The 27,270-nt window shown below is 41.5% G+C and overlaps 1 protein-coding gene across 4 annotated transcripts in view; it reads right to left on the minus strand.

The window, feature by feature from the left end:
• EPHA5 (EPH receptor A5) overlaps positions 1-27,270 on the minus strand; it is a 384,474-nt gene that overhangs the window by 259,126 nt on the left and 98,078 nt on the right. For all 4 annotated transcript variants that reach the window (XR_008891897.1, XM_056568879.1, XM_056568880.1 and 1 more), the window contains exon 3: positions 304-967. Coding sequence is in view for 3 of the 4 variants with exons in the window: in XM_056568879.1 (XP_056424854.1) it covers positions 304-967 (664 nt within the window). In the remaining variant the exon portion in view is untranslated. The remainder of the gene's footprint in view (positions 1-303; positions 968-27,270) is intronic.

The following is a 27,270-nucleotide window of genomic DNA, read 5'->3' on the forward strand; positions in this document are numbered from 1 at the left end:
TACTGAGCATGCTAGAGGTAATTGGCAATGCTGTATGCATCAAAACCTCCACTCACATTAGTTGAGTTGGGCACACCAGGTCAAGCTGCTAGACTTACTGTACAGAAGTAGGGACTCCTGTCTTTTACAGGAGTCCCTGCTCCCATGCATGTATAGGCAATTCAAGGGCAACTGACTTCTGCATATGAATCAGGATTCAAATCTGAAACTAATTTTGGAGATTTGCTCATCTCTAGTCTTCACCTGGCTATATTCCAAATATTTTGACGCCATCATTATTACACTATAAAATAAACTACTTACCTTGACAGGTATTATTCTTTTCTTCATAGCCCTCTTTACACATACATTTTCCAATTGGAACAAGCCATTCCCCTTCAGCACTGCAGTGCATTTTTGGGGCTTCTTCTGTCACTGAATAGTTGACACACACTCCAGATACTTCCAAAAGCTGCGATGAATCTGCTCCAGTAATAGTATCTTGGAAAAGTGCTAAGTTACGTACCACTGAGGGGCATTTCTTGTAGTACACACGAACAGATACTAGGGCAATACATGCTCCAACATCTTGAAAAGCAAGGTAGAAACCTTTCTTGATCAATGGTCCAACATCTCTCACCTCTGTGTTTAGCTTCATGACTCTATCCCCCAAATCCAACTCTGTGAAGCTCTCATCAGCAGCAATAGTGTCAATCTTAATATACTGATTTTCCCTTATATTCCTTCCATCTTCTTCATTTGATTCAAAATAATAGACATTAAAAGTTTCTTTACAGGTACCAAGCCCTCCTGGAAGACTGTTGCAGTCCCGTAGGGTAAATTTAAGCTCAATGAAGATTCTTGACGCTCCTTCATTTGAAATCCAACTTGTCAAGAGCCAGTTGTTCTGATTCTGTTCCATCACTTTGCATACTTGATATGTATGTATCGGAGCATAGTTTTCATCAACCTCCCCAATTTCTTCCCACTGCAGGGAAAACAAATACAAAACTGATATTACTTCTCGCATCATAACATAAAGCTATCCTATTTACTTTATTTCATATAATGAATAAGACATTCATAGTAATTAGACCTATCTAAAAGATTAACAGACAAACCATTAACAGAATAAAAAAAAAACTCACAGTAAGTTTCCCCTACCTGCAAAATTATGAATGATTTTTCAGACCACCTTTAATGTATGAAAAAAAAACATTTTTGTGTAGGTTTCAATAATAAATCTAAGGGGTTTTGAGAAAAATTTGTGGACCCTTATACTTCAGATAAAATATGCCATCGGTGAGGATATTTGTGTTTCTTTTTGTAAAATATTTGCTAAAATGTTAACAAAAAGAGCACCAAAATTGTGTAAAAAGCCGACACTAAACTGTTGGGATTGGAATAGCAAATGGGCCATTGTTGCAGTTTATCTACCATGACAATACATTTTAGGTGGTTAATGTCCATCAAAACTGAACACTCATAGGTCATGTTCACACAGCGGAATTTCTGTGAGAAATCCGCACGGACATTCCGCTGCAGTAGAGTCCCATTGAATTCAATGGGATGCTGCTGCACTGTTCACATGGAAGAATTTCAGCGCCAGATTATTTCTGTGGACAGTGCGTGGAAATTCATTCTATGTGACGGAACATTTCCAAGCCATTCTACGGCATGTTATGTCGGCGCTCTGCTGTCGGTGTAATGTTCGCACGGAAATTTTTTCAGTAGACATTCCACCGTGTGACCATATCCAAATCCTTGACATTTGTCACCAGGGGATATTGGAAGGCCCCCCATATGCATATCATTATTGGTAATCTCACAAAATGAGAAAGAGAATTCTCAAGTCAAAGAAATTATCTTTCAATAGTATTTGCAGGCAACAAACCATGTTTTAGATTGTGTTTACTAAATGCAGAATACGTTTTAAGTTGACTCTTGAATATAAGGTTATTATAGAGAGGTATAATAGCTGATCAAGTTCTAGGATTCATGAGCATGTTGGCATTATATGATAGGTAATAGCAATGGCAATGTCAGTTCTGACACTTTATAATTTTAGTTATGTACACAGAATGATGGGTTACATTTCATGAAAAGAAAACTTATGAAAAACATTCTCATGAATCTTTATGGAAACCATGCAAGTTAAACAAATATCAAATGGAAATTTTGTGGTTCCAGTGATGCATGAATGGCACCTCTAATTTTGGTGAAAAGTAAACTTGTATGTTAGATTGTAAAGTCCCATAGCTGGAAAGGTGGCCTCTGTAGAGAGTCTGTTCATAGAGCAATTAATCTTCACAGTGGGACCACAAATTCTTGAAAAGGTGCCACAGAAAACAGAAACAACTTCCCTTTACTTGGGAATGTAAAAGTAACAAAATGGAAAATGATGTTTAGCAGAGTGGATTCCATCACTCATTCTAATATGATGTATCAAATTCCCATTTGTCCCACTATAATAAGCCAATTCTAATTTCTAAACCAACAATAGACCTTCTATGGATGATAATAGTGTTCTTTTATATGCACTCATTAAATTACATTTTCAGTTGGTGAGAAAAGTGCTGTACTGGGGGACATTAAACAGTAGGAAAGTTTTAGAGAAAAAAATAATAACATCTGAATAGTTCTTGGATAATTTCAATATCACATTGAATTTTATTTGTTATTAAAAATATATATTGTTGATATACCCTATTTATGTTACATGTACATGGCAGCCCCAGTACATTGATATACATGCAGGCTTTCTAAGACCCTGTATGAATGAAGATATTCTACTCTACAATAATTTTTCCTATGACAGAACACTTGTGTACACATCGGAGTCCGATGTTTTTTTGGTCCCACGTGCCTCTTGCCTTTCTATCAAAAATGTCATGGTGGCTTGCAGCTTGGACAAAGGACACAACATCACTGATCACTAGTATGGACATAGGACCGGTAGAGGTGGTATTGAAAAGGAACAGTTTTATAGTAAATATTATAGAAAAGTTTCTTAAATTTTGAGAAAATGTCCAAACCTTAGGCTACTTTCACACTATAAAGTTCATCCGTTAATAAACGGCCATTATAATGTATTGTTAACGGACGTTTAACAACGGGTGAATTTACGGATGCTAATGGCTGAATAATGTCTGTCCAAATAACGGGCATATTCATCCGTTAAGACCCGTTATAACATCCGCCGTGTATGGACGTTTTAACACCTCTGCTTACAGACTCCCACAGCCAGGACTACTACTACTCCCATCATGGAACAGACTTGTTTCCATGATGGGAGTAGTAGTTCCCCGGCTGCGGGAGTCTGCTGGTGGCTGGGGAGATTACATTAGTGTTTGTACTACTACCCCCATCATGGAACAGAGTTTGTTCCATGATGGGGGTTGTAGTACAGGGGCTGAGTGATTGATCGCACCGGGTCTCACTTCTGACACCCGATCCGATCAGAAGTTATTAAGCAGGGGAGCGGGCAGCATGCTCCACAACCCTGCGATGTACATGATGTATTTTTTACTTTCATTTTTAAATTCCCCACTGGGAGCCCTGAATGGCCGGTACTGAGGAGCCATTCAGGGATCCCAGCAGTTTTTTTAAAATGGACAATGTGAGGGGACATATGTATATTAAAGTATTGTGGGGGGGGGCATAGAGCGCTATATATCTAGCCCCCCAGCGCATTAATAAAATTATGACCCCCGCCAGCTGATTTATATGTATATATCTATACCCCCCACTTGCGCATAATGTGACCCTGCCGGCGCATTTGTCTTAATTTTCCGCTGCAGCGCTATATGTGATTGGTATGTCTATCAGAACGCATCCGGCAGCTGCCGGCCAGATGATCCTGATAGATATACTATTCATTCATAGCGCGGCGGCTGTATATGTATATAGATGTGCTGGGGGGGGCAGACATATAGCGTTATCTGCCCCCCACAGCGCTTCTATATACATATGCAGCTGCTGCTCTATGAATGAATAGTATATCTATCAGGATCATTGGCTGGGCGGCTGCTGAATGCGCTCTATGCCCCCCCCCCCTGCAGCGCTATATATCTTGCCCCCCCACAACAGAGTCTGTTCCATGATGGGGGTAGTAGTGCAAACACTAATGTAACCTCCCCAGCCACCGGCAGACTCCTGCAGTGGGGAATTACTACTCCCATCATGGAAACAAGTATGTTCCATGATGGGAGTAGTAGTAGTAGTCCCTCAGCACTTCAGGAGTCTGCTGGTGTCACCTCTTCTGAGCATGCTAAGTAAAAATAACATCCATTATAATAAAGGGCATTAACGGATGTATTTACTAACGTCCCTTGGCCATAGACTTTTCAATGTTAAAAATGTACCCGTTTCTTGTGACGGGCGAAAAATTAGTGCATGTCCCATTATTTCTCCCGTCACAACTAACGTCCGTTAGTTATGACGGGCTAAAATGGGTGATAACAGGTAAACAAAAAAAACATTGACTTGAATGGGTTTGTTTAACGGGCGTTAGTAATAATTTTTCAAACGTACGTTTATTAACGGGTGAACTTCATAGTGTGAAAGCAGCCTTAGAAAGCAATATTATCAGAAGCTTAAAGAGGAACTGTTGATTCTCCGGACATGTATTTTAGTAAATAATTGTATTATTATGTTATGCTATGCTTCTGTTACTCCACCTGGCAATGTATGAAAAAATTGATCAGTAGGCAGTACAATTCCCCTTATATATAGAGTGTGTTCTACAAACAATAACGCTATCCAATCAATGCATAGGGGCACATCATCTTGGCAATAGGACTAAGTTGTCAATTAATTCATACATTTCAAAGAGGAATAACAGAGGCATAAAAAAACAAGAACTAGAGTTACTTAAACTTGGGGAGTTACTTAACAGCGTGGCTTGCGCCATTTTCTTACCTCCCATGAAAGTCAATGGGAGTTATGCAAACTGTGTAACTTTTCAGCTTTAGCTGCTTTCGGCTTTCTCGACCACCACAAAAAAAAAATAAACATTTATGATATATATATATATATATATATATATATATATATATATCATATATATCATTCTCATTATCTGGAGTCCTGCAGGACCAGCCCTTGAGTGGAAAGTTCCCACATTTCTTTTTCCAGGACTTGACCCCTGTATATATATATATATATATATATATATATATATATATATATAAACAATGTTCATGCTGAGCAGCACCTCAGTTTCAAATGCAGTCTGGTGCAAAGCAGCAGATTTGGCCCAGGTCTGGGGCCCATGTGTATCCAAGCAAAGAAGGTTGCTGCAGCACACAGGAGTAAATATCCCAAAAAGTTTATTCCATTCCAATGGCTACGTTTCAAGCTTGAGAAAGGCCACATGGGTGGCTGAAACGTAGCCATTGGAATGGAATAAACTTTTTGGGATATTTACTCCTGTGTGCTGCTGCAACCTTCTTTGCTTGTATGTATACATATAGATTGATATTGTTTACACAACTATTATCATATGTTAAAGTTCTGTAAACTGTGTAGAGTGGCCTGCTCAGGTGCTTTCGGAAAATCACCCCCCCCCCACCCAGCTGCCTCATCCTGGCCAGATGGTGCTAAAAGGCCATCTTTTTTAGGGAATGGTGCAAATCCCAAAGGTGGAACCTGCATCTATCAGACATTTATGGCATATCCTGAGGCTATGGCATACATCTTTGAGATAGAAATAACCAATTATAGTGCTTATTAACAATTAAAGTTATTTACAAAAAAGGATTATGGATAGATCTACTCGGAATGAATCACACTGTATGATATAGCATAGCACCTAGCTAAACACCTAGAAAAGAGTTAAGATATTTTTAAGCACCACTTGACATTTTACTGTGTATAATATTAACCAACCAATGGTCATTGCTGATATACAACAAAACCCCGGCAATAAAAAGCTACATTTCATGTGCCGACAACAAGGATATAAAAATATTGTAATGCTTTATGAATTGTATAGAATGTGACCCAGCCGTTATCTTCGCCGGTACACGCTTCACTTCAATTTCTGATGTAATAGACTCTGTGTATCAATACTTATTTGTGATGAAATTATGCCATCACGCTTCAACCGTTCTTCACAATGGAAGAAGCAAACAAAAGGAAAAGAAAAGTAGCCCGCTAATCCAATACAAATCATCAGATAGACTTTCATTAAAATTAATGCAGACACTGAAAGAGCAGGAGAAAAAGATGTGCTAAATAGTAATTTGCTAAGGCTGCTTATCTCTGGAAATTCGCTAGGGAAGGATGGGACAATCATATCTTGGCACATGCTTAGTGCTTTCTATACAAACCTCTGTCCCGCCTCCTAATCTTATCTTTGTGATCTGTATCAGAAATTGTATAACAACCTCTTATTTATTTTTTGATTAACACAACCTGACTTAGAAGGCCCTGGAGGTTATTCTAATACTCAAGGGCCCTGTAGACTTCAGGCCAAGTCTCATTTGTTCATCTAACAATAAATAGAACTGTCACACACATATAAACAGTTCATAGGACAATACCTTATGGCTGAAAAGAAAATAAAGCCACAATTAATAAAAAATAAAATAAATTAAATACATTTTAAAAAGTTTCTAGAAAGTACATACATTTATTTTGGTTATTTGGATAACTGGCATGCAGCAAGTGATATGACTGACTACCTTATACTGTCAATCAATTAAATTTTTAGATATTATTCAGCTTTAGTTAAAATATTTACCATATGAATAATAAACATTTTCCAGGCATTTTTAAGTAGTTTTTTTTTAGTTGTTTTAAAGTTGTTGTGCTAGATTCTTATTTCATGGGTAGCACATGGCAAATTGTATCACTTTTGCTGAGGAAAGTACAAAAAAGGAAAGCAAAATCACACTTTTTAACATCTTATTTAGAAGTTTTAAGGAATATACACAGAAAATAAAGTTTAAGATGTGAAGAAAAACAGAATTACGCTTTTTATAGTGCTTTAACGTGATAGTATAGTCTATAACCTTGATAACTCTGTATAGAATCAATCACTGAGTAAAGCCACTATATCATATATACAAATGAGGCATATGACTAGATTAAATTAGCATTCTGTCTTCCTTAAGGGCAGATTCAGACAGCCATAATGCAATTCAACGTACCTACTATTGCTTCAATAACATGGACATCCTGTGGCTCTTCAAAAAAAGAAACTTAAGTCATTATAGAGACTTATGAGAATCTGAGAAGAACCATGGGAGGCATTGCATCGGTAATATGCTGAATGTGGCCACATAGTGGCCTATTAAAGCTAATATAGTAGGCATTTTAGACAGACGTTCAGATTTCGGATATTGAAGGCAAAATTGCCGGGAAAGGAAATATTATTTCAGCCCGGTTTATAGTACAGAACCAACTGAGCAATAGCTATAATCCCGATGCGATATTTTTAAACATACACGGTAGATATATATATATATATATATATATATATATATATATACATATACAGTGACTCCCCCGACCTACGATGGCCCAGACATACGATCATTTCAACATATGATGGCCTCTCAGAGGCCATCGCATGTTGAAGGCAGCATCAACATACAATGCTTTTGTATGTCGGGGCCATCGCATAAACGGCTATCCAGCAGCGCTGACTGCTTCAGCTGCCACCGGAGAGCCATTTACGGTGCCCCGTGTGGTTCGCTGATGATCACTTACCTGTCCTCGGGGGCTCCGGCTCGTCCTCTTCGGGATCCCCTACATCGTTGGCGCTCTCCATCGTCGTCGTCACGTCACTGTGCACACCGTCCCGTCATCCAATTGGAGCGGTGTGTGTAGCGACGTGATGGTGGCGACGGAGAGCGAGGATGTCAGTTGAAGCAGAGGCCTTGCCGGAGAATCGGGGACACCCTGGGGACGCGGTGACAGCGATGGAAGGCGACATCCAGGGCAGCGGTGACGAGCAGTGATGGTCTGGAGCGGCGGGGACCAGTGAGCACAACTTCCTATACCAGTGGTCTTCAAAATGCGGTCCTCCAGATGCTACAAAACTACAACTCCCGGCATGCCTGGACATCCGTTGGCTGTCCAGGCATGCTGGATGTTGTAGTTTTGTAACATCTGGAGGTCTGCAGGTTGTAGACCACTGTCCTATAGTTTACATTGCACGGATCCCTCAACATACGATGGTTTCAACAAATGATGGTTCATTTGGAACGGATTACCATCGTATGTTGAGGGACCACTAAATATATATATATATATATATATATATATATATATATATATATATACAACCAAAATATAGATTGTTCTGAATGTATTATGTAAATAGATTATATCTGGTATTCCTGTTATATCTGGTATTCCTGTTGCTATGCCGCCAGGCTATTGAATCCTACACCTTTTGCATTTGAATTTGGAGTGCTGCAATTTTTTCTTTGCTGTGTATCCTTTGACCCGTTACCTGGGATAACGAATTGCTGGCACCCACCACCATTTTTCATTTTTTTGGGTTGTGCTGCACCACATCTACTTTGGTATTCCTGTTATCTATATAGTGATAATTATTCCTGCATGTATTGAGTACAGTACATCAGTCTATCGATGGGTCAATATCAACATACGCATCAATGTCCACACATACACACAAATAAATGACATGATTCAGGATGTGGACATTGATGTTTGGACCTACAGTCTTGTATATACCCCTGAATACATACCTTTGAAGAAATTGGTTGCAAAGCATATAAATAAAAAAATAAAAAATAAACTAGATAGTGTATAGATAGGTTGATAAAACTTAAAGAATTAATTGCGGTTACCATATCCTCTGCAACAGAAACATTTTAACAGCTAGTGTCTCATCCAGCTCCTAATATTCCATTCTCCCTCCAGCAGTAAATTCTTGACCCTGCACCAGCTCCACCTAAGCCTCCATTCATAGCCTAGGACTGGATGTAGTGCAATATGCAATGGAAAGTTGCTGTTGGTGGCATTACACAACCAAAACTCTCTCCGTCCCCATGCAACTTTATTTGTGACCTGTTATTGTCCTTCACCCTCTGGCTGCCAACCATAATCTTACTCATCCATCAGCACTGACAGTTATACTGCCTGGCCAACAATTGCAGCTGTCTATGTGCTGACCGAGGTTGATGAATAAAGAAGGCACATTAAGGTGTAAGCCTCTATGTGTGTATATGTATAATAAGTGAGCTACATTATAAGCAAGCTACTAAAAAACATGATGTCTTCACATTTGTATTTGCATTTAAGGGCATTATATTATTTATGATAAGAATGAATTATGCACAGATATTCCTAGCCTGACCAATCTATCTTCCTACTTACCTACAGTATCTATCTATGTATCTTCCTACATACCTACATCTATCTATCTATCTATCTATCTCATATCTATCTATCTAGAGAACAGAAACAGAGGCATATTCACAGTGTAGGGTCTGTCCCAATGAGGTCACCTTACCGTGGAGGGATGGTCCAAACTATTTGGCCGCCAAATTGTGAGCTAAGTACCTCACTTTTTCATTTTTTCCTTTTTTGTAATATAGTTGTATAGCATTTCATGTTTTATCTGTATCTTTGTGCTAGCAGTGTGCTGCTGTATTCTCTTGTTTCTGTATATTTAGCCTAGAAGCATGCACCTTTATGCCAGGTCCATATAGTAGTTTTGGTATCAGTAGTGCTGGCCAACTTATCCTTGTTTGTATCTATCTAGCTATCTATCTATTTATCTATATCTTTCCTTCCCGTCTTCCTTCCTCCCTACTTCTTCCCTCTATTCATCCATCTTGGGTTATCTTCTTTCCTCCACCAGGGCACACAACAGTGTTTCACCAAGCTAATAAGCAAGTAATAACGGATAAAGCCTTCCACTACATGAAAAATAACATTTTTACTGGGATGACAAATCTAAAACAATTAGAGTAATACAGTATCTACTGAAAACAATTCTTCAGAGCTATATATTGCTCCATTTTGCAGGGCCTCCGATGGAAATTTATGCTATAACTCAAGTCTAACACTAAACTAGAATTTGCTGTTCTGCATTTACTGTGTGAGCTGAAAATTCCTTTGAGCGTCTGTTAGCCACGCCAAGCAAAACACAAATGTGATTCGACTTTGGGGCACTCAATCATTTATGAAAGCATTACTTTTAAGCCAGTGCATTTCCACCAAAGCGAACGTGTAAAGCAATGTAGGAGTGGAATGAAGATATTAATAATAGTTTTGTGATCCTCATGTGGCAAAATGTTCTGTGAGAAGAATAAGCTTTTGTATTTAACCTCACTAGGCCACAGATATATTACATTAACCATCTCAGCTCTCCCTAGAAAATCTCACTGAACTGAGTTGTCAGCATATTAAAATGATAAGCAGCACTGTTTCTATAGCTTATCAAGCATTATCGGATAAGAAATATACATTCCTAGCTAGGATTTCTGGTACCCGGTTCAGTTTTCTGCCCTAGCCATGTGCCTTATTGATTAAGGCTTGCTGGTGCCCCCTATTTAAAACATGCCCTACATTAATATCTTAAAGGGGTACTCCCGTGGAAAACTTTTTTTTTTTTTAAATCAACTGGTGCCAGAAAGGTAAACAGATTTGTAAATCATTAGAAAAATTCACTAGCGCTGAATGGATTTGGATGTGATCAGTGGCTGGACTGCTGCTTGGCCAATAGATGTGCTCTCCTGATAATGCACACCGATATATAATGAATATAACAAAACGTATTATTGAATTGGCAAGCGCTGTCTCAGACAAAGTCTGAGACAGCGCTTGCCAATTCAATAATAAGATTTGTAAATCAGTTCTATTAAAAAAATCGTAATCCTTCCAGTACTTTTTAGGGGCTGTATACTAAAGAGAAATTCAAAAAAGAAATGAATTTCCTCTGATGTCATGACCACAGTGCTCTCTGCTGACCTCTGCTGTCCATTTTAGGAACTGTCCAGGGCAGCATATGTTTGCTATGGGGATTTTCTCCTGCTCTGGACAGTTCCTAAAATGGACAGCAGAGGTGGCGGATGCTTTAGTCCAGGTCTGGGAGCACATCCCATCATCTGCCACCTCATCAGGAGCATGCCCAGGAGTTGTAGGGAGGTCATATGGGCATGTGGAGGCCACACACACAACTGAGCCCCACTTTGATTTTGAGTGTGACTCCATATCCAGACCTCCATTGGTTGATAAATTTGATTTCCATTGATAATTTTTGTGTGATTTTGTTGTCAGCAAATTCAACTATGTAAAGACGAAAGTATTTCATTTGATTAGTTCATTCATTCAGATCTAGGATGTATTTATCTTAGTGTTGAGCAGTGTATATGCATGTTATGTTTAGAACAAGATCACAATGCTGATGTAATTTCCTCTTCAGTCCTCTCCTGAGTCAGCACCTGCTTGTCCTTCATGGTGATTTGGGAATTACATGCATCACTGTGCATCATGATGGTATCCAGCAATTAAGAGGTCACAAGCAATAGAACAGCATCATGTAACATGGCATACGTTGCTGAGTGTCTGTAATTTCCAATGTTTCCATAGTCTGTAATTTTCAGTGGTTTTTTTAGTTTTTTTTTTTATTAAATCAGGGTTACAAATTCCTTCCTTTACATGTTCTTTTATTTAAAATGAAACCTGAAAGCTTAATCTCTTGTCTATTACCAAATACACACTTTTAAGAATGCTTGAGGTCAGGTATGGCAGCGTATTTTATGTTATGCACAGATTAATCACCAAAAAAAACAAAAACAGCCACATAAAAAATTGGGCCATTTTTTCCAACAATTACGGATAGAAATCTAAACATTAAAGGGGTACTCCGGTGGTTAAGATTTTTGGCTATATTGCATCTTCTTTTAATGTTCATGTTTTTTGCAATTGACATGTATTATATGTTTGTGGAGCATGTGTCTTTATTTCTAATCTGTTTGTGGGCCAGGAAGTTCTGTAGTTCTGCGTTGGATCTCTTACTGTTGTCCACAACGTTGGCCATGTTAGGATTAGGCTGTGGACAACATGTCAGGACTTTTTTTCTCTCTGTTCTTTCAGAACTGCATGAGAGAAAGAAGCCACGCCCCCTCATCTCCCCCTCCCAGAGGACGGAGGTGTGCATGAGAGAAAGAAGCCACGCCCCCTTATCTCCCCCTCCCGGAGGACGCAGGTCTGCATGAGAGAAAGAAGCCACGCCCCCTCATCTCCCACTCCCGGAGGACGCAGGTCTGCATGAGAGAAAGAAGCCACGCCCCCTCATCTCCCACTCCCGGAGGACGCAGGTCTGCATGAGAGAAAGAAGCCAGAGCAGGGGGAGAGAGGACATACACAGCTCCTCACCTCCCCTCCCCCTGCTCTGTCTTCTGAGGACGCAGGTCTGCACTGAAAGAAGACAGAGAAGATAAGAGTGTTATCTGAAGGGGAGGATAATAAAGTGTACGGGCTGGGGATGTATAGACTGCAGGGGAATAAATCTCGGACTGGGGATGATTTCTATGTGTGAAGGGGGGACGGGGGACTCCTGAATGACAAATGCTGGGAGTTGTAGTCCCTGTTAAGTGTGTGTATGCTAGTGGTTACAAACCAGTGAGCCTCCAGCTGTTGCAAAACTACAATTCCCAGCATGCCTGGACAGACTTTGGGCATGCTGGAAGTTGTAGATTTGCAACAGCTGGAGGCACAATGGGTGGAAATCACTGTTCTAGCCTATTCAGCATACACATCATGTTACACCAGTGTTTTCAAACCAGTGTGCCTCCAGCTGTTGTAAAACTACAACTCCCAGCATGCCCTGACAGCCTTTGGGCATGCTGGGAGTTGTAGTTTTGCAACAGCTGGAGGCACACTGATTGGGAAACACTGGCCTAGCCTATTCAGTATATTACAAACAAAGTGCATTGTTTCCCAACCAGGGTGTCTTCAGCTGTATCAAAACTACAACTCCCAGCATGCCCGGACAGCTTTTGGCTGTCCGGGCATGCTGGTAGTAGTAGTTTTGCAACACCTGGAGGCACCCTGGTTGGGAAACACCCCAGGAGACTACAGAGGCAGCATGCTGGTGTTGTACCACAGACTGAAGACTTCTGAATGACACATGCTGGGAGTTGTAGTCCCTTTTGGGTGTGTATGCCAGTGTATCCCAACCAGGGCTGATTATATTAGTGTGCTGTGTATAAGGGGGCTGACCCGGAAAAATAGTAGGGTGGGTAAAGGGCGGAGCAAATAAAAAAAAGGAGCCGCCCCAAACCAGCAAGGCATGTGGCATGCTGGGATTTGTAGTTTTCAGCACAGCAAGAAACAGGAAATAGAAGCAAAGATAGGAAAACAAAGTGGGGGACAAAAAGACAACAATAACGGAAATAGAGTAGCCTAAACAGCAAGAATAGAAATTAAACAAAACAAATAGGGTAAGTCAAAAATGGAAAAACACGTTGACCACCGGAGTACCCCTTTAAACAAATATGATGCTGATTTTTCCACTAAAAGAGCCTGGACCAAAACATTTCTTAATTATAAGTATAAAAATGTGAAATTAAAGAGATTGTATTTCTTAACTACAAGATATCGAGCCTCACCAGATCAGATGCAGACAACTGAGGAAAGATTGGCTGGGTTCACCCTAGATCAGATGAAGAAGGCTGGGCAAAGATAGGCTATGTTTACACTAGATCAGATACAGAGGGCTGGCAAAGAACAATAGATCAAAAGCAGAAAACTGGGGAAAATAAGCTGAATTTACACTAGATCAGATGCAGTGGACAGGGCAAAGATAGGTTAAAGGGGTACTCCGCCCCTGGACTTCTTATCCCCTATCCAAAGGATAGGGGATAAGATGTCAGATTGCGGGAGTCCCGCCGCTGGGGATCCCCGGGATCTACCATGCAGCACCCACCTTTAGCAGCTTCCGGAACCGCTGGAGGTCCTCAGGCTTAGTCAATCTCGACCACGAGGTCGGGGCATAGTGATGTCATGGCTCCGCCCCGTGTGACGTCACGCTCCACCCCCTCAATGCAAGTCTATTGGAGGGGTGTGACAGCTGCCATGCCCCCTTCCATAGGCTTGCATTGAGGGGGCGGAGTGTTTCATCACGCGGGGCGGAGCGTGTCATCATGCGGGGCGGAGCCGTGATGTCACTATGCTCCGTCCCCATAAGAGCCAGTAATAAGACCCGGAGCGAACACGCTCCGGGGACTGATTCTAATGGAGTGCGGCGTGGAAAATCACGGGGGTCCCCAGTGGTGGGACCCTGCAATCAGGCATCTTATTCCCTATCCTTTGGATAGGGGATAAGATGTCTTAGCGCTGGAGTACCCCTTTAAACTCACACAAGATCAGAAGTAGAAGACTGGGCAAAGATAAGCTTGGTTCATACTAGATCAGGTACAGAAGACTAAGCAAAGATAGCCTTGGTTTACACTTCTATGTTTGAGTAATGTAAATAACATGCAGAGACACCACACAAAAGCAAGTAGGGTGCCTTTGACTCTATACTATGGAACTGTAGGTAAAGGTTACTTGAAGGACATTTGATACCAGTAAAACGATATTCATGTGTCCAGTATTTTATATTTTTTTCTAGTTTGGGATTATTACCTCCTTTTAGTGAATAAAAATGTAAGAAATATTTCTTTATAGTTTTTCAATAAAGTATGAATCACTTTGGTTGAGTCATACCTCGTGGGATGCTTGCATCCAAAACCTTAATTCCATTATTGTTTGCTAACTTTGTATTTCATTTGCAGCAAATACAAAACCTAAGTCAATATTTTCTAGTGAGATTCAGGGGGCTGGTGAATATAAGGTATTTAGCAGAAAGGTGATTGGAATACAAATACTGCTCTTGAAATGAACCAAGAGAGTAAAGAACATAGAGCCAACGTGAGTGGCAGCTGTTGGCCATGAATGGGCTTTCTTGAATGTATAAAATTAAGTTCACATCACAATTTAGCATCCTGTTGAAAAATCCAGTTTTTTGTGCCATCTAAAAAAAATTTAAAAAAAACTGTTTTAGTATGGGAAGCAACTGGAAGCTTTTTGAGCTCAACTCCCTGTTTTTGTTATTTCACTGCATCAGTTTGCATACATTTTTAAAGTAGTCCTATGTGTTTTTTAGAGGTATTGAAGTAAAATCGAACATTGTACAATGACAAAAAAAAAAAGAATAGGTCAACAAAAAATAGAAAGGTCATTGTCAGGATTTTGCTTTTTTGGCAGGACAGTCTCTGTTTGTCTAACTTATTAAAAATGAATTCTAATGGAAATTTGTCCAAGTGACATTTTAACTATGACAAATGCCTTATTAAAAACCTATGGGTCTGCTTAAAAAACTAACTAACTGACTAAATAAAGAAAAAATAAATAAACTAACTAAATCAATATATCAACAAGGACAGCCAAACATTAATAGAACAAGCCCTTAATCACTTCTGTATATGACCTTTAAAAATTAAGGGCAAATAGCATTTCTATTTGGTTACTTTCATTATACTGTCAGTTTTCTAAAACAAAGACAAAAACATAGAAAATATAAGTGAATATCTGCCTTCTTTCAGAAAATGAAAAATATTATATATATATATATATATATATATATATATATATATATATATGTACATTTTTTTTAATCCAAGTAGTGAAGTCCCATCTATTTCAACAAAGGCGACTCTGTAGTCTGTGGACCAAACAAATTCCCAAAACTCAGTTTTCTACTTCTTCTGTAGCTTCTGTATGTTCCCAGCCAGTATTTTGGGAATTTTTAAAAAAAAATAGGGTCCAAAAGCAAATATGGCAAAACATTTTTATTAGAGCTTTGCTTTATGCCAAATGGCTGAAACTCACAAAGAGCATTGTGGTATTGGGGATTCTACTGTGACCTGAATTTTAAGCTTTTGAGTATAGTCAGAGAAGATTAAAATAAGAAGTCCTCACTTGTTGATACTTTGTAAAGGCTTACTAAAGAGAGCATGACAAATAACATGCATTCGGGAGGACTTACTGCAGGTCTTTTCATCAAACATAAATTCACCTGCCTAATATTATGTAGGTTCTCCTCATGCTGCCAAAACAGCTTTGACCTATCAAGGCATAGTTTACATAAGGCCTCTGAAGGTGTTCTGTGATATCTAATACCAAGACATTAGCAGTAGTTCTTTGAGTCTGCAAGTTGTACGGTTTCCGTGGATCAGAATTGTTTTTCCGATATATCCCACAGATGCTCGATTGAATTGAGATCTGTAGAATTTGCAGACAATATTAACACCTTGAATTCTTGTTATATTTCTCAAATATTTCCTGAATAAAACTTAAGGTTGACAGATTGCATTATTCTGCTGACAGAGGACTCTGCATTTAGACAATAACATTGCCATAAAGATTTGCTAATTGTCTGAAACAATATTAAAGGGGTACTCCACCCCTCAGCAGTTGGAACATTTAGTTCCGAGCGCTGGTGCGGGCTTCGGGGGTTCTCCATGCTCTGCCCCTCGTGACATCACGCCCTGCTCCCTCATTGTAAGTCTATGGGAAGGGGCATGAGGGGGCGGGCGTGGTGTCACAAGGGGCTTGGTTACCCCCGAAGCCTGCACCAGCATTCGGAACTAAATGTTCCTAAGTGGAGTACCCCTTTAAGGCTGTTTCTGTCAATGTAACTTTTCCATCAATGTAAGTTGTGCAGGCAGAACATTGCTCAGGGTATCATACTGCATCTTTTCTTCTTGCCATAGTGCCATGTCTTCTCCAGGTAGGTCACACACATGCACCCAGCCATCCACATATTGTAACAAAGAAGCTGAACCTGTCAAAATAGTGTGGCCCACATGGCAGAAAGGAGAAGATGGAGGATCACGTGGCCTTAGGTTAGCATATAATGCCTTGTTAACAGCTCTCCTAACCAATCAGGAGGTAGTATAGGGGAGATGTCAGAGACATTATAAAAGCCTATGCACATAGCTTCAGAAGCCCTTGTAGAAATTGCAGGTGTTAGGTGAATTCATATTTGTAGTAGTATTTGTTCTGTAATGACAAAAAAATTTAATTGCAAGCTAAGTGTGCCAGTTTATTTTAGTTTTTTTTATTTGTGGTATACTAAGTGTTGTAATAGATCAGTATATAGAGGGTTTGTTGTCCCTTTTGTGTACTTTCTAGAATGCCAATCCTTGCTACTACTCATAATGGAATAATTTTTGATGGCTTGTAAAACACCACTGTTTCTTCATTTTCCAGATGCAAAACCTGCCGCTACACCCATCAAGGGATAACGGGACTGTGTGTATTAACACTATCAGGCATCTGACACCAAAAAGGGATCGTTTGTGGACCTTTTTCAAACTTAAAAAAAAAGAAAAAACAATACAGCGGTCTATTTTAAACAAGCTGTTAGTTACCACCAGGTATAGTACCATCTCTTTATCCATAGCCATACATGTTGTACATGTTTTCGGAAATCTAAGACATTTCATTAAAACAACTCAAAAGTACATAGTACACTCCTAGGTAACCTAACAGTGTTGTGCAGGGCTTTAAGATTCTTAGTGTTATTTATGAGTTTTATTGGTAAAGTTTTTTTTCGAACCAAACTAATTTGTGCGGAACGACGAACCTTTCTCCTACTCTGGACAGTTCTTAAGATGGACAGAGATGTCAGCAGAGAGCACTGTGCTCGTGATTCCGCAGAGAGCTCTGTGTTCCTAAAAGAAAAGAATTCCCTCTGTAGTATTCAGCAGCTAATAAGTACTGGAAGGATTACGATTTTTTAATAGAAGTCATTTACAAATTTGTGTAACTTTCTGGCACTAGATGACTTAAAAAAAGTTTTCCACCAGAGTAGCTCTTTAATTTTACAACAAAAAAAAAAGCATTTTCTTTATTTTTATTTTGTTTCCTCAAGAAATGGCTGAAATTGTAGATGCTATTTTAGCAGTTTTTTTTTGTTCTGTTTAGTTTTTTTGCTTTTGCTTTTGGGCAATTTTTCTCAGCTTTTGAATTATTTTGTATTTGTTCAGATTTTTCAGATGTATTTTTAGCTGTTTTTATTGTTGTATCAAAAGCTATAGTCCAAACAATGCTATTCTAAATATTTTAAGCCATTTACTTTCTAAAAGACATAAAAAAAGGACTGTGCACTTATTTTGCCCTTAATTTTATGTAAAAAATATGAATGTAATATGAATAAAATCGGAAGCCAGTTTTAAAAATACAGACAAAAAATAAAAATAAACAGCCTTACCATGTGAATGCGATGCACAAAATGCTTCCCAAATCTAAAACTAATGACTATATAGCCTGGTCAAGATGGTAAATGTTGCGATATTGAGTCTGCCATCATTCCTGCTCCCTAGGCTGTAATCTGTCCTAAGCATTTCCTGAAGATAGCATTACCATCCAGAATTCTGCCTTGACAACTGAGCCCATAAATCAATTTGGAATGTTGCATGAATCATTTTTCAGTGATCGGGGGCTATTCACCACACATTTACATCTCATTTTTGTTGACCAAACTGCCACATTAGGCTTCTGAAGCTTATTCAGGCTTAAACGATTATATTCCCCTAATAAACACTGAAGCCTTTTCAGTCTGGACGTCGTGAGCTGCATTAATGTGATTCGGGAACAGGGGCTCAGCAAAGTCAGCATTGTTTGCAGTTGGTGGCAGGGACATTGAATAGAAGAACTGTTCTGCTCTTTCAATGCCAGCTTCAGCCATCACTAGTGTTCACCAGTCACAAAGCAGAAGGGTCAGAGGATTTTGTAAAGAGAAACCCTTTAAAGCTTTGTCTCAATTATCATTCTTGTGACTGGCTCCAATTACTTTGTAACTCTTGTTGGAAATTTTCCCTGCTTGAGAGCCAGCATTGGTTGGCAAAAGCAGCGAAGCCTTACAAGTCTTACAAATCAATATTGTGACATGCTAAATGAAAACCCTGTACGGAATAAAAGTCCTTTAATCTGGCATCTGAAGTGACAGATCTGTCTGGCGTTCTGGAAACCCGTAACGCTGTAGGGAACATGGTGTCACACTGAAAAAAGTGAGGCATAAAGTTACCGCATGTAGTTCAGACTCTGTAATATAAACCACATCGAGGTCTTTTGCATGCTGGGGTCTACACCTGTAGATGGTGGAATGCAATGCTTACTTGCAGCATCCAAGTTAGTGACTATACAACTATAAGTGACTGTTCAAGTTCTTGTTCTTCCTATGAGCAAGAACAAAGAATTGTAAACAATGTCTGCTTCTTCCCTCTGCATGTTCTTCCAGAGCTATTGACTGAGACGACTTCATGACATGGTAATAGGTCTTCCAATTGGACATGTACCATGAAAATATTTTAATGCATAAAATGAAGACTAGCTCTGACTTAACATGAAATACTGATCCTAAAATAGTGCTACTTTAAATTGTGTAGTCTTTTCCAAAGGTCTTCCATTTGTAGGAAAGTTATATTGCTTTTCCTAGTCCTTGGTTACTCACCAGGTCCTCGTGATCGTCTTCACCAATGTTGCCCTGGCAGTCAATGACAGTAAGAGATATTTTTAGTGTGTGAGGAATTATTCCATCAAGGTCATGCACCCTTCCACACTGCCAAAATTTTTCAGGAAGGCTTTAGGGAACAAGGTGTATTATGAGAAGGAAATATGTAACATAATCAGAATTGGATCTAACTAGAGTGGGCCTGTGTATATAGGTGGTCCTAGGTGAAGGGCCTGAGGTCCAATAAAAGCTTCTCTTCAGTGCACTAATGAGGGATCGGCATAAATAGGATTTACCTGTGTGTGAGATGTCCTTGCAGTGGAGGTTCTTGAGATACATGATAAGGGCCAGCTGGACCTGCACATATATATATATATATATATATATATATATAAATAACAGCCTGCGTTGGTTCTAAAATAACAAAATACAGAATATTTACCTGTTTTCCAAGTCCAGCAAAACTACTCCAGTCCTTACCATTGGCTTAATAAGATTGATCTATAGGATACAGTTCTATAAGATAGGTCATCAATTGCTTATCTGTTGGGAATACTGATGGTGCCAGGTCACATGATGCTTCCCAGTCAGTTTCTATACAAAAGGGAGGGACCCAACCCAGTCTGGGGCCTGAATTTTGCCACAATAACTTCTCCTAGCTCTGCTCCTTGTTACGCCTAGCGCTCCGGGTCCCCGCTCCTCCCCGGAGCGCTCACGGCGTCTTTCTCCCTGCAGCGCCCCGGTCAGTCCCGCTGACCGGGAGCGCTGCACTGTTTTGGCCGTTGGGGATGCGATTCGCACAGCGGGACGCGCCCGCTCGCGAGTCGCATCCCAGGTCACTTACCCGTCCCGGTCCCCTGCTGTCATGTGCTGGCGCGCGCGGCTCCGCTCTCTAGGGCGCGCGCGCGCCAGCTCTCTGAGACTTAAAGGGCCAGTGCACCAATGATTGGTGCCTGGCCCAATTAGCTTAATTGGCTCCCACCTGCTCCCTGCCTTTATCTAGTCTCCTCCCTTGCACTCCCTTGCCGGATCTTGTTGCCTTGTGCCAGTGAAAGCGTTTAGTGTGTCCAAAGCCTGTGTACCTGAACTTCTGCTACCCATCCTGACTACGAACCTTGCCGCCTGCCCCCGACCTTCTGCTACGTCTGACCTTGCTTCTGCCTACTCCCTTGTACCGCGCCTATCTTCAGCAGCCAGAGAGGTGAGCCGTTGCTAGTGGATACGACCTGGTCACTACCGCCGCAGCAAGACCATCCCGCTTTGCGGCGGGCTCTGGTGAAAACCAGTAGTGGCTTAGAACCGGTCCACTAGCACGGTCCACGCCAATCCCTCTCTGGCACAGAGGATCCACTACCTGGAAGCCGAATCGTGACAGTAGATCCGGCCATGGATCCCGCTGAGGTGCCGCTGCCAAGTCTCGCTGATCTTCCCACGGTGGTCGCTCAGCAATCGCAGCAGATTGCCCAACAGGGACAGCAGCTGTCGCAGTTGACCGCCATGTTACAGCAAATTCTGCCTCTGCTACAGCAGCAACCATCTCCTCCGCCAGCTCCTGCACCTCCTCCGCAGCGAGTGGCCGCTCCTAACCTCCGCTTGTCCCTGCCGGACAAATTTGATGGGGACTCCAGACTCTGCCGTGGATTTTTGTCTCAGTGTTCCCTGCATATGGAGATGTTGTCAGACTTGTTTCCTACTGAACGGTCTAAGGTGGCATTCGTAGTAAGTCTTCTTTCAGGAAAGGCCTTGTCTTGGGCCACACCGCTCTGGGACCGCAATGATCCTGTCACAGCCACAGTCCAGTCCTTCTTTGCTGAAGTCCGAAGTGTCTTTGAGGAACCTGCCCGAGCCTCTTCTGCTGAGACTGCCTTGCTGAACCTGGTCCAGGGTAATTCTTCCGTTGGCGAGTACGCCATACAATTCCGTACTTTTGCTTCTGAACTATCCTGGAATAATGAGGCTCTCTGCGCGACCTTTAAAAAAGGCCTATCCAGTCGCATCAAGGATGTGCTGGCCGCACGAGAGATTCCTGCCAACCTCCAAGAACTCATCCATTTGGCTACCCGCATTGACATGCGTTTTTCTGAGCGACACCAAGAGCTCCGCCAGGAAAAAGACTTAGATCTCTGGGCACCTCTCCCACAGCATCCTTTGCAGTCTTCGCCTGGGCCTCCCGCCGAGGAGGCCATGCAAGTGGATCGGTCTCGCCTGACCCAGGAAGAGAGGAATCGCCGTAGAGAAGAAAATCTCTGTCTGTACTGTGCCAGTACTGAGCATTTCTTGGTGGATTGCCCTATCCGTCCTCCACGCCTGGGAAACGCACGCACGCACCCAGCTCACGTGGGTGTGGCATCTTTTGCTTCTAAGTCTTCTTCTCCACGTCTCACGGTGCCCGTGCGGATTTCCTCTACAGCCAACTCCTCCATCTCAGCCGTGGCCTGCTTGGACTCTGGTGCCTCCGGGAATTTTATGTTGGAGTCCTTTGTTAATAGATTCAGCATCCCGGTGACCCGTCTCGTCAAACCGCTCTACATTTCCGCGGTCAACGGAGCCAGATTGGACTGCACCGTGCGTTACCGCACAGAACCCCTCCTGATGTCTATCGGACCCCACCACGAAAGGATTGAGTTCTTCATTCTCCCCAACTGTACCTCTGAGGTCCTCCTCGGTCTGCCTTGGCTCCGGCTTCATTCCCCCACCATTGATTGGACCACCGGGGAGATCAGGAACTGGGACTCTGCCTGCCACAGGAAGTGTCTCTCCCCCCCTCCCAGTCCCATCAGGCAAGCCTCTGTGCCTCCCCATGGCCCCCGTCCTGTTGTCACACTGCCCCGTGCCAGGCCTCGCCCTCTGCCCTCCCTCCCCATTCCCACTCCTGCTGTACTGCCTGCCGTTGAGGAAACCCTCCATTCTTTCCCGGTGTCCTCATCCCAGGGGAGGCAGTTACCGGACAAAGAGAAGGGGAGACCTAAGGGGGGGGGTACTGTTACGCCTAGCGCTCCGGGTCCCCGCTCCTCCCCGGAGCGCTCACGGCGTCTTTCTCCCTGCAGCGCCCCGGTCAGTCCCGCTGACCGGGAGCGCTGCACTGTTTTGGCCGTTGGGGATGCGATTCGCACAGCGGGACGCGCCCGCTCGCGAGTCGCATCCCAGGTCACTTACCCGTCCCGGTCCCCTGCTGTCATGTGCTGGCGCGCGCGGCTCCGCTCTCTAGGGCGCGCGCGCGCCAGCTCTCTGAGACTTAAAGGGCCAGTGCACCAATGATTGGTGCCTGGCCCAATTAGCTTAATTGGCTCCCACCTGCTCCCTGCCTTTATCTAGTCTCCTCCCTTGCACTCCCTTGCCGGATCTTGTTGCCTTGTGCCAGTGAAAGCGTTTAGTGTGTCCAAAGCCTGTGTACCTGAACTTCTGCTACCCATCCTGACTACGAACCTTGCCGCCTGCCCCCGACCTTCTGCTACGTCTGACCTTGCTTCTGCCTACTCCCTTGTACCGCGCCTATCTTCAGCAGCCAGAGAGGTGAGCCGTTGCTAGTGGATACGACCTGGTCACTACCGCCGCAGCAAGACCATCCCGCTTTGCGGCGGGCTCTGGTGAAAACCAGTAGTGGCTTAGAACCGGTCCACTAGCACGGTCCACGCCAATCCCTCTCTGGCACAGAGGATCCACTACCTGGAAGCCGAATCGTGACACTCCTCCTAGGCATACATGCAACAAAGGTTAAAGTGTTCCTCCTAGATTCACACCTGTTCAAGATAAAGCCTTCTTCTAGTCACTGTTCTGTTCTAGGTGTAAATGTCATCATCTGAGACAGATCCGGACTGTGTGTATAGTGATAACGGCACTGTACAGAGTTTGAAGACCTGCACAACAACATACAACATCCCCTTTGGTACCACATATGTATGTGTTTGTGTAAATATGTGAACATCAGTCTTAATAAATCTTCCTGTATTTGCTTTGTGTGAGCGTACAATTACATTCATCTGTTCCCGGTCACCAGTTGAGCAATATGACTGGAAAGACTATTAATTCAGTAATGAGATATCTTAGTCAAGACATGGCATGACTGCTGGCCCTGTAAGGTCATTGCTTATCCTGATGCTCACTGAGCATTGTGATAGGTGTTAATTAGCACAAATAAGGCCAGGAATTGCATGCTCATGAAGCGCACCGCGTCGATACAATACATGAAGCACACAACAAAACTTCCCCCAGAGTGACCTTCAGGAAGCTCTGCTTTACTGATCAGCCAGCATCCTTGGTGCCCCTGACAATATTAGACATTTTGCACTTGCAGGCAATAACATTTCCTGGTATATGGAAGAAAGATCTGAAATCCTCAGTCCTAAACTAACAGGTGTGAAAAGGTTAGTTTACAATTACACAAAGTTCAAGATGAATATTTATAACACATTCAGCAAAATGAAGCAGATTTCGGCTAATGATTCTGCGGTAACCTTCGAAAACAGACACAAGGATGGTATTTTCAGATTCTGCATTGTCACCACGTGACACAGAGGACAGAAGAAACTGGTAACCTTTTTCTAAGCCATTTTACTGTAGTATTTAGGTCTGGTGTACATAACACAATACTATGTAATACAGAAAATCATGAAGATCTGCAGCGCAAGATCTGCAACGCGTTTCACAGTACAACTGCTTCATCAGGCATGATGAAGCAGTTGTACTGTGAAACGCACCGCATCATGGGTGATTAAACGTCAGTTCCCTTTTACTACCGTATGTATGTGTGTTTTATGGGCTCCCGCCTATTGCATTTATTCCAGCAATGTGCGGGTTAACTGTTGTGTATAAATACCCTATGTATCTCCACCCTCAACATGCCTGATGAAGCTGGTTATCCAGCGAAACGCGTTGCATGCCGGGTAAATAAACCATTTTACCTTTGAAGTCCTGTGCGCTGCCTCTATCCTGGTTTGTTCCCTGGAGGGATCCGCTTAATTTCTTCGCCTGTGTGTCCAGGAGCAGCTGCCGCTCTTCGCCCGTTGCAGGGTCACTTCACGCCTTCACCATAGTTGTACTTGGTCGCAGTACAACTAGACTTGGTGAGCAAGTTTTCTTGTCTATTATCTTTGCTTTTACATTACGCTATCACACTAGGAGTGCTCTCCTTGTCTGTCTATTGCTGTTTAAGGTCCCTCCCCTTGGATTCCTGAGGAATCGTTGTTGGATGTAGCTGCACTCAGTGTGATATCGGCCATTTGCCTCGTGGTATCCTGGTTTGTCTGTTTTGGTTCAGACACCTGCTTGAAGAATCTGATTTCGTCTACTGGTGACGTTTATTACTTCTGTTGTTATATTTCAATATGGATTTTCTATTGGACCGTGAGTCTGCACGAGACACGATTATTTCCCAACTTATCGGTAACGTTACAGTCCAGAAATTGTTGGAACCTGAGTTAAATCAGGACACACCGTCTGATGTGGACATTAAGACATTGAATGAACTTTTTAAACAATATGAAGATATTTGTAAGCTAGAAATACAACAGAGTATTGATGTACTTTTTCTGTCTAGATATGCAGCTAAACACATTTCGCCTAGAGGTCTCCGTCCTTCGATTGAGTCCTCTTTCCCAAATGATGTTATTTTCTCCCGTGATTGGGAAGCTTTTCTTGAAACCTGTTCACAAGGCATGATTGAGCGCTTGTGGGCTAAACGTAATAGTTTATCAAAAAATTATCTAGAATCTGCACGCAATATTAGAACTTCTTTGACACCTTATAGTCATTATGGTATTTTTAGAAAAATGGATGCTGCTGTTTTAAATAGGTTAAAAAAATTTGAACTTGATATCATTAATAAAAAAGCACATAAGTTTAATAGGGATTTGAATGACTATGCCTGTGGCCAAGTTCGTAAATGGCCCAGATATAGCCATAACAATCCCAAACATATGGGAACCAATCACGATTTTGCCGCCGATTCCCCTAGCTTACCATCGTCAGTAGGTGTTCACACTACTGGTAAAGTCGATGCGACTATAGCTGTTACACCTTCAGTAGAAACATCTACCAGTACCCAGATGGGCTCTAACGTTAATAATACGAATAAGGTTTTGAATTCAGATTCCAGACCACAGAATATGGGTGCAGTCCCGAAAAGATTTTTAAATACGAATTCTAGTGGTTACGCAAATAAAAATAATTATAAAGGGAAATATAATGTAAAAAACCATCATGATTCGAGGTCTCCTCCCAACGGGAGTCGTTTGATTTATAACTCCAGATTTCACAAAAAACAGAACACACCAAGGGTACCCATAGACCCTCAGTTATTGGTTATGCCATGTGAAAACCAACTTGGAAAAGGATTACATCAAGTTACCTCTTCACCGAACAAATATATTAATACTAATCGATCTATGAATATGGTATTGCATGCTGCTCCTTCATTGCAACATGCAAACCATGTTCCAAATATTTCGCAATTTGAAAAACGATTTCAGAAACTACCGCAACATGTGAATCCGATTCATATAATTGATCCACCTGTTGACGAACCCTGTGGTGATGAATCTATGTCAGAAGATACCATTTTCAATAGCTCTATACTTACGGTACATAATGTTTCTTCCTCTACTCTGCTTCATAGTCCGGTAGACACTAATTCTGATTCTAGCCTTTTTTAGGCTCCCGTCCTATAATTGCCAGCACTGTCACACTCCAACATATGGAGGAGTGTGTCACCACCAACCGTATCACCCAATACTTTCAGCCAATTGCAACAAAGTCAATAAAAAGAAAATTCGGCATCGAGGTTGCAGGGGAGGTAGAAAAAATAAATCAAAAAGGTTCCAGTCCAGATTTCAAGAAGAACAAAAATCTATTACAATAAATTCCGAATCAAGTTTTCCTAAGAACATAGTTAGAGATAGTGATGGTAAAATAAAAATTTTCAATTTATCTTCTTACGTCTTGGCCCAAAATGAGAGTGATTTATTATCAAAAGGGTTATCCTTTTGCCCAGTTTCCTTACCAAACAATTTCCAACTATTTGTAGATTTGAATCGTTTTACACGTAAACTTACATTAAGTAGACACTTCTCCCTTTCGAATAAACGTAACATCTCAGTAGAGGACCCATTGTTGGGGCAATCTAATACAAATGTCTCATCATCCTTTGACACCATAAGGAATACTGAAATTAAGCATGTAAAAGTAACCCCCCCGTTATCTTTCTATCCTATCCATAATAAAGGCCCTTATGTGGATACTTTTTATCAGATTGTTTCAAAAGAACTTTGTTCCTTACGTGATAGCCATAATGTTGGCAAAATACAAGACAATCTAAGTATTGTTGAACGACAGGCTGTAAAAAGTCTACAGGATAATTCCTCTATAATTATCCGCCCCGCTGATAAGGGGGGTGGTGTTGCAGTTCTGGATAGATCTGCGTATATTGATGAGGCCCTCAGAATCCTTTCCGACAAAGAATACTATGAAATTTTGACGAATGATCCCTCCCCTAGATATTTTGCGGAATATAAAGAACTTATAAAAAATGCTACTGATAATAATTTGCTAAATAAAAAAGAATGTGATTTTCTATCAGTGAAAAATTATTCGTTACCTATCTTTTACTACTTACCTAAGTTGCACAAATCCTTGTTTTGTCCCCCTGGACGTCCCATTATATCTGGTGTTGGTTCACTCACTTGTAATTTATCACATTATATAGATTTATTTCTACAACCTTTTGTTCTCTCTCTTCCCTCCTATCTTAAAGATTCTACACAGCTAATTAGGGAGGTTAGCAATATTATTTTTCCAGCTGATTTTTT

This window comes from Hyla sarda, chromosome 1, assembly GCF_029499605.1.
Source record: "Hyla sarda isolate aHylSar1 chromosome 1, aHylSar1.hap1, whole genome shotgun sequence".
Taxonomy (NCBI): Eukaryota; Metazoa; Chordata; class Amphibia; order Anura; family Hylidae; genus Hyla; species Hyla sarda.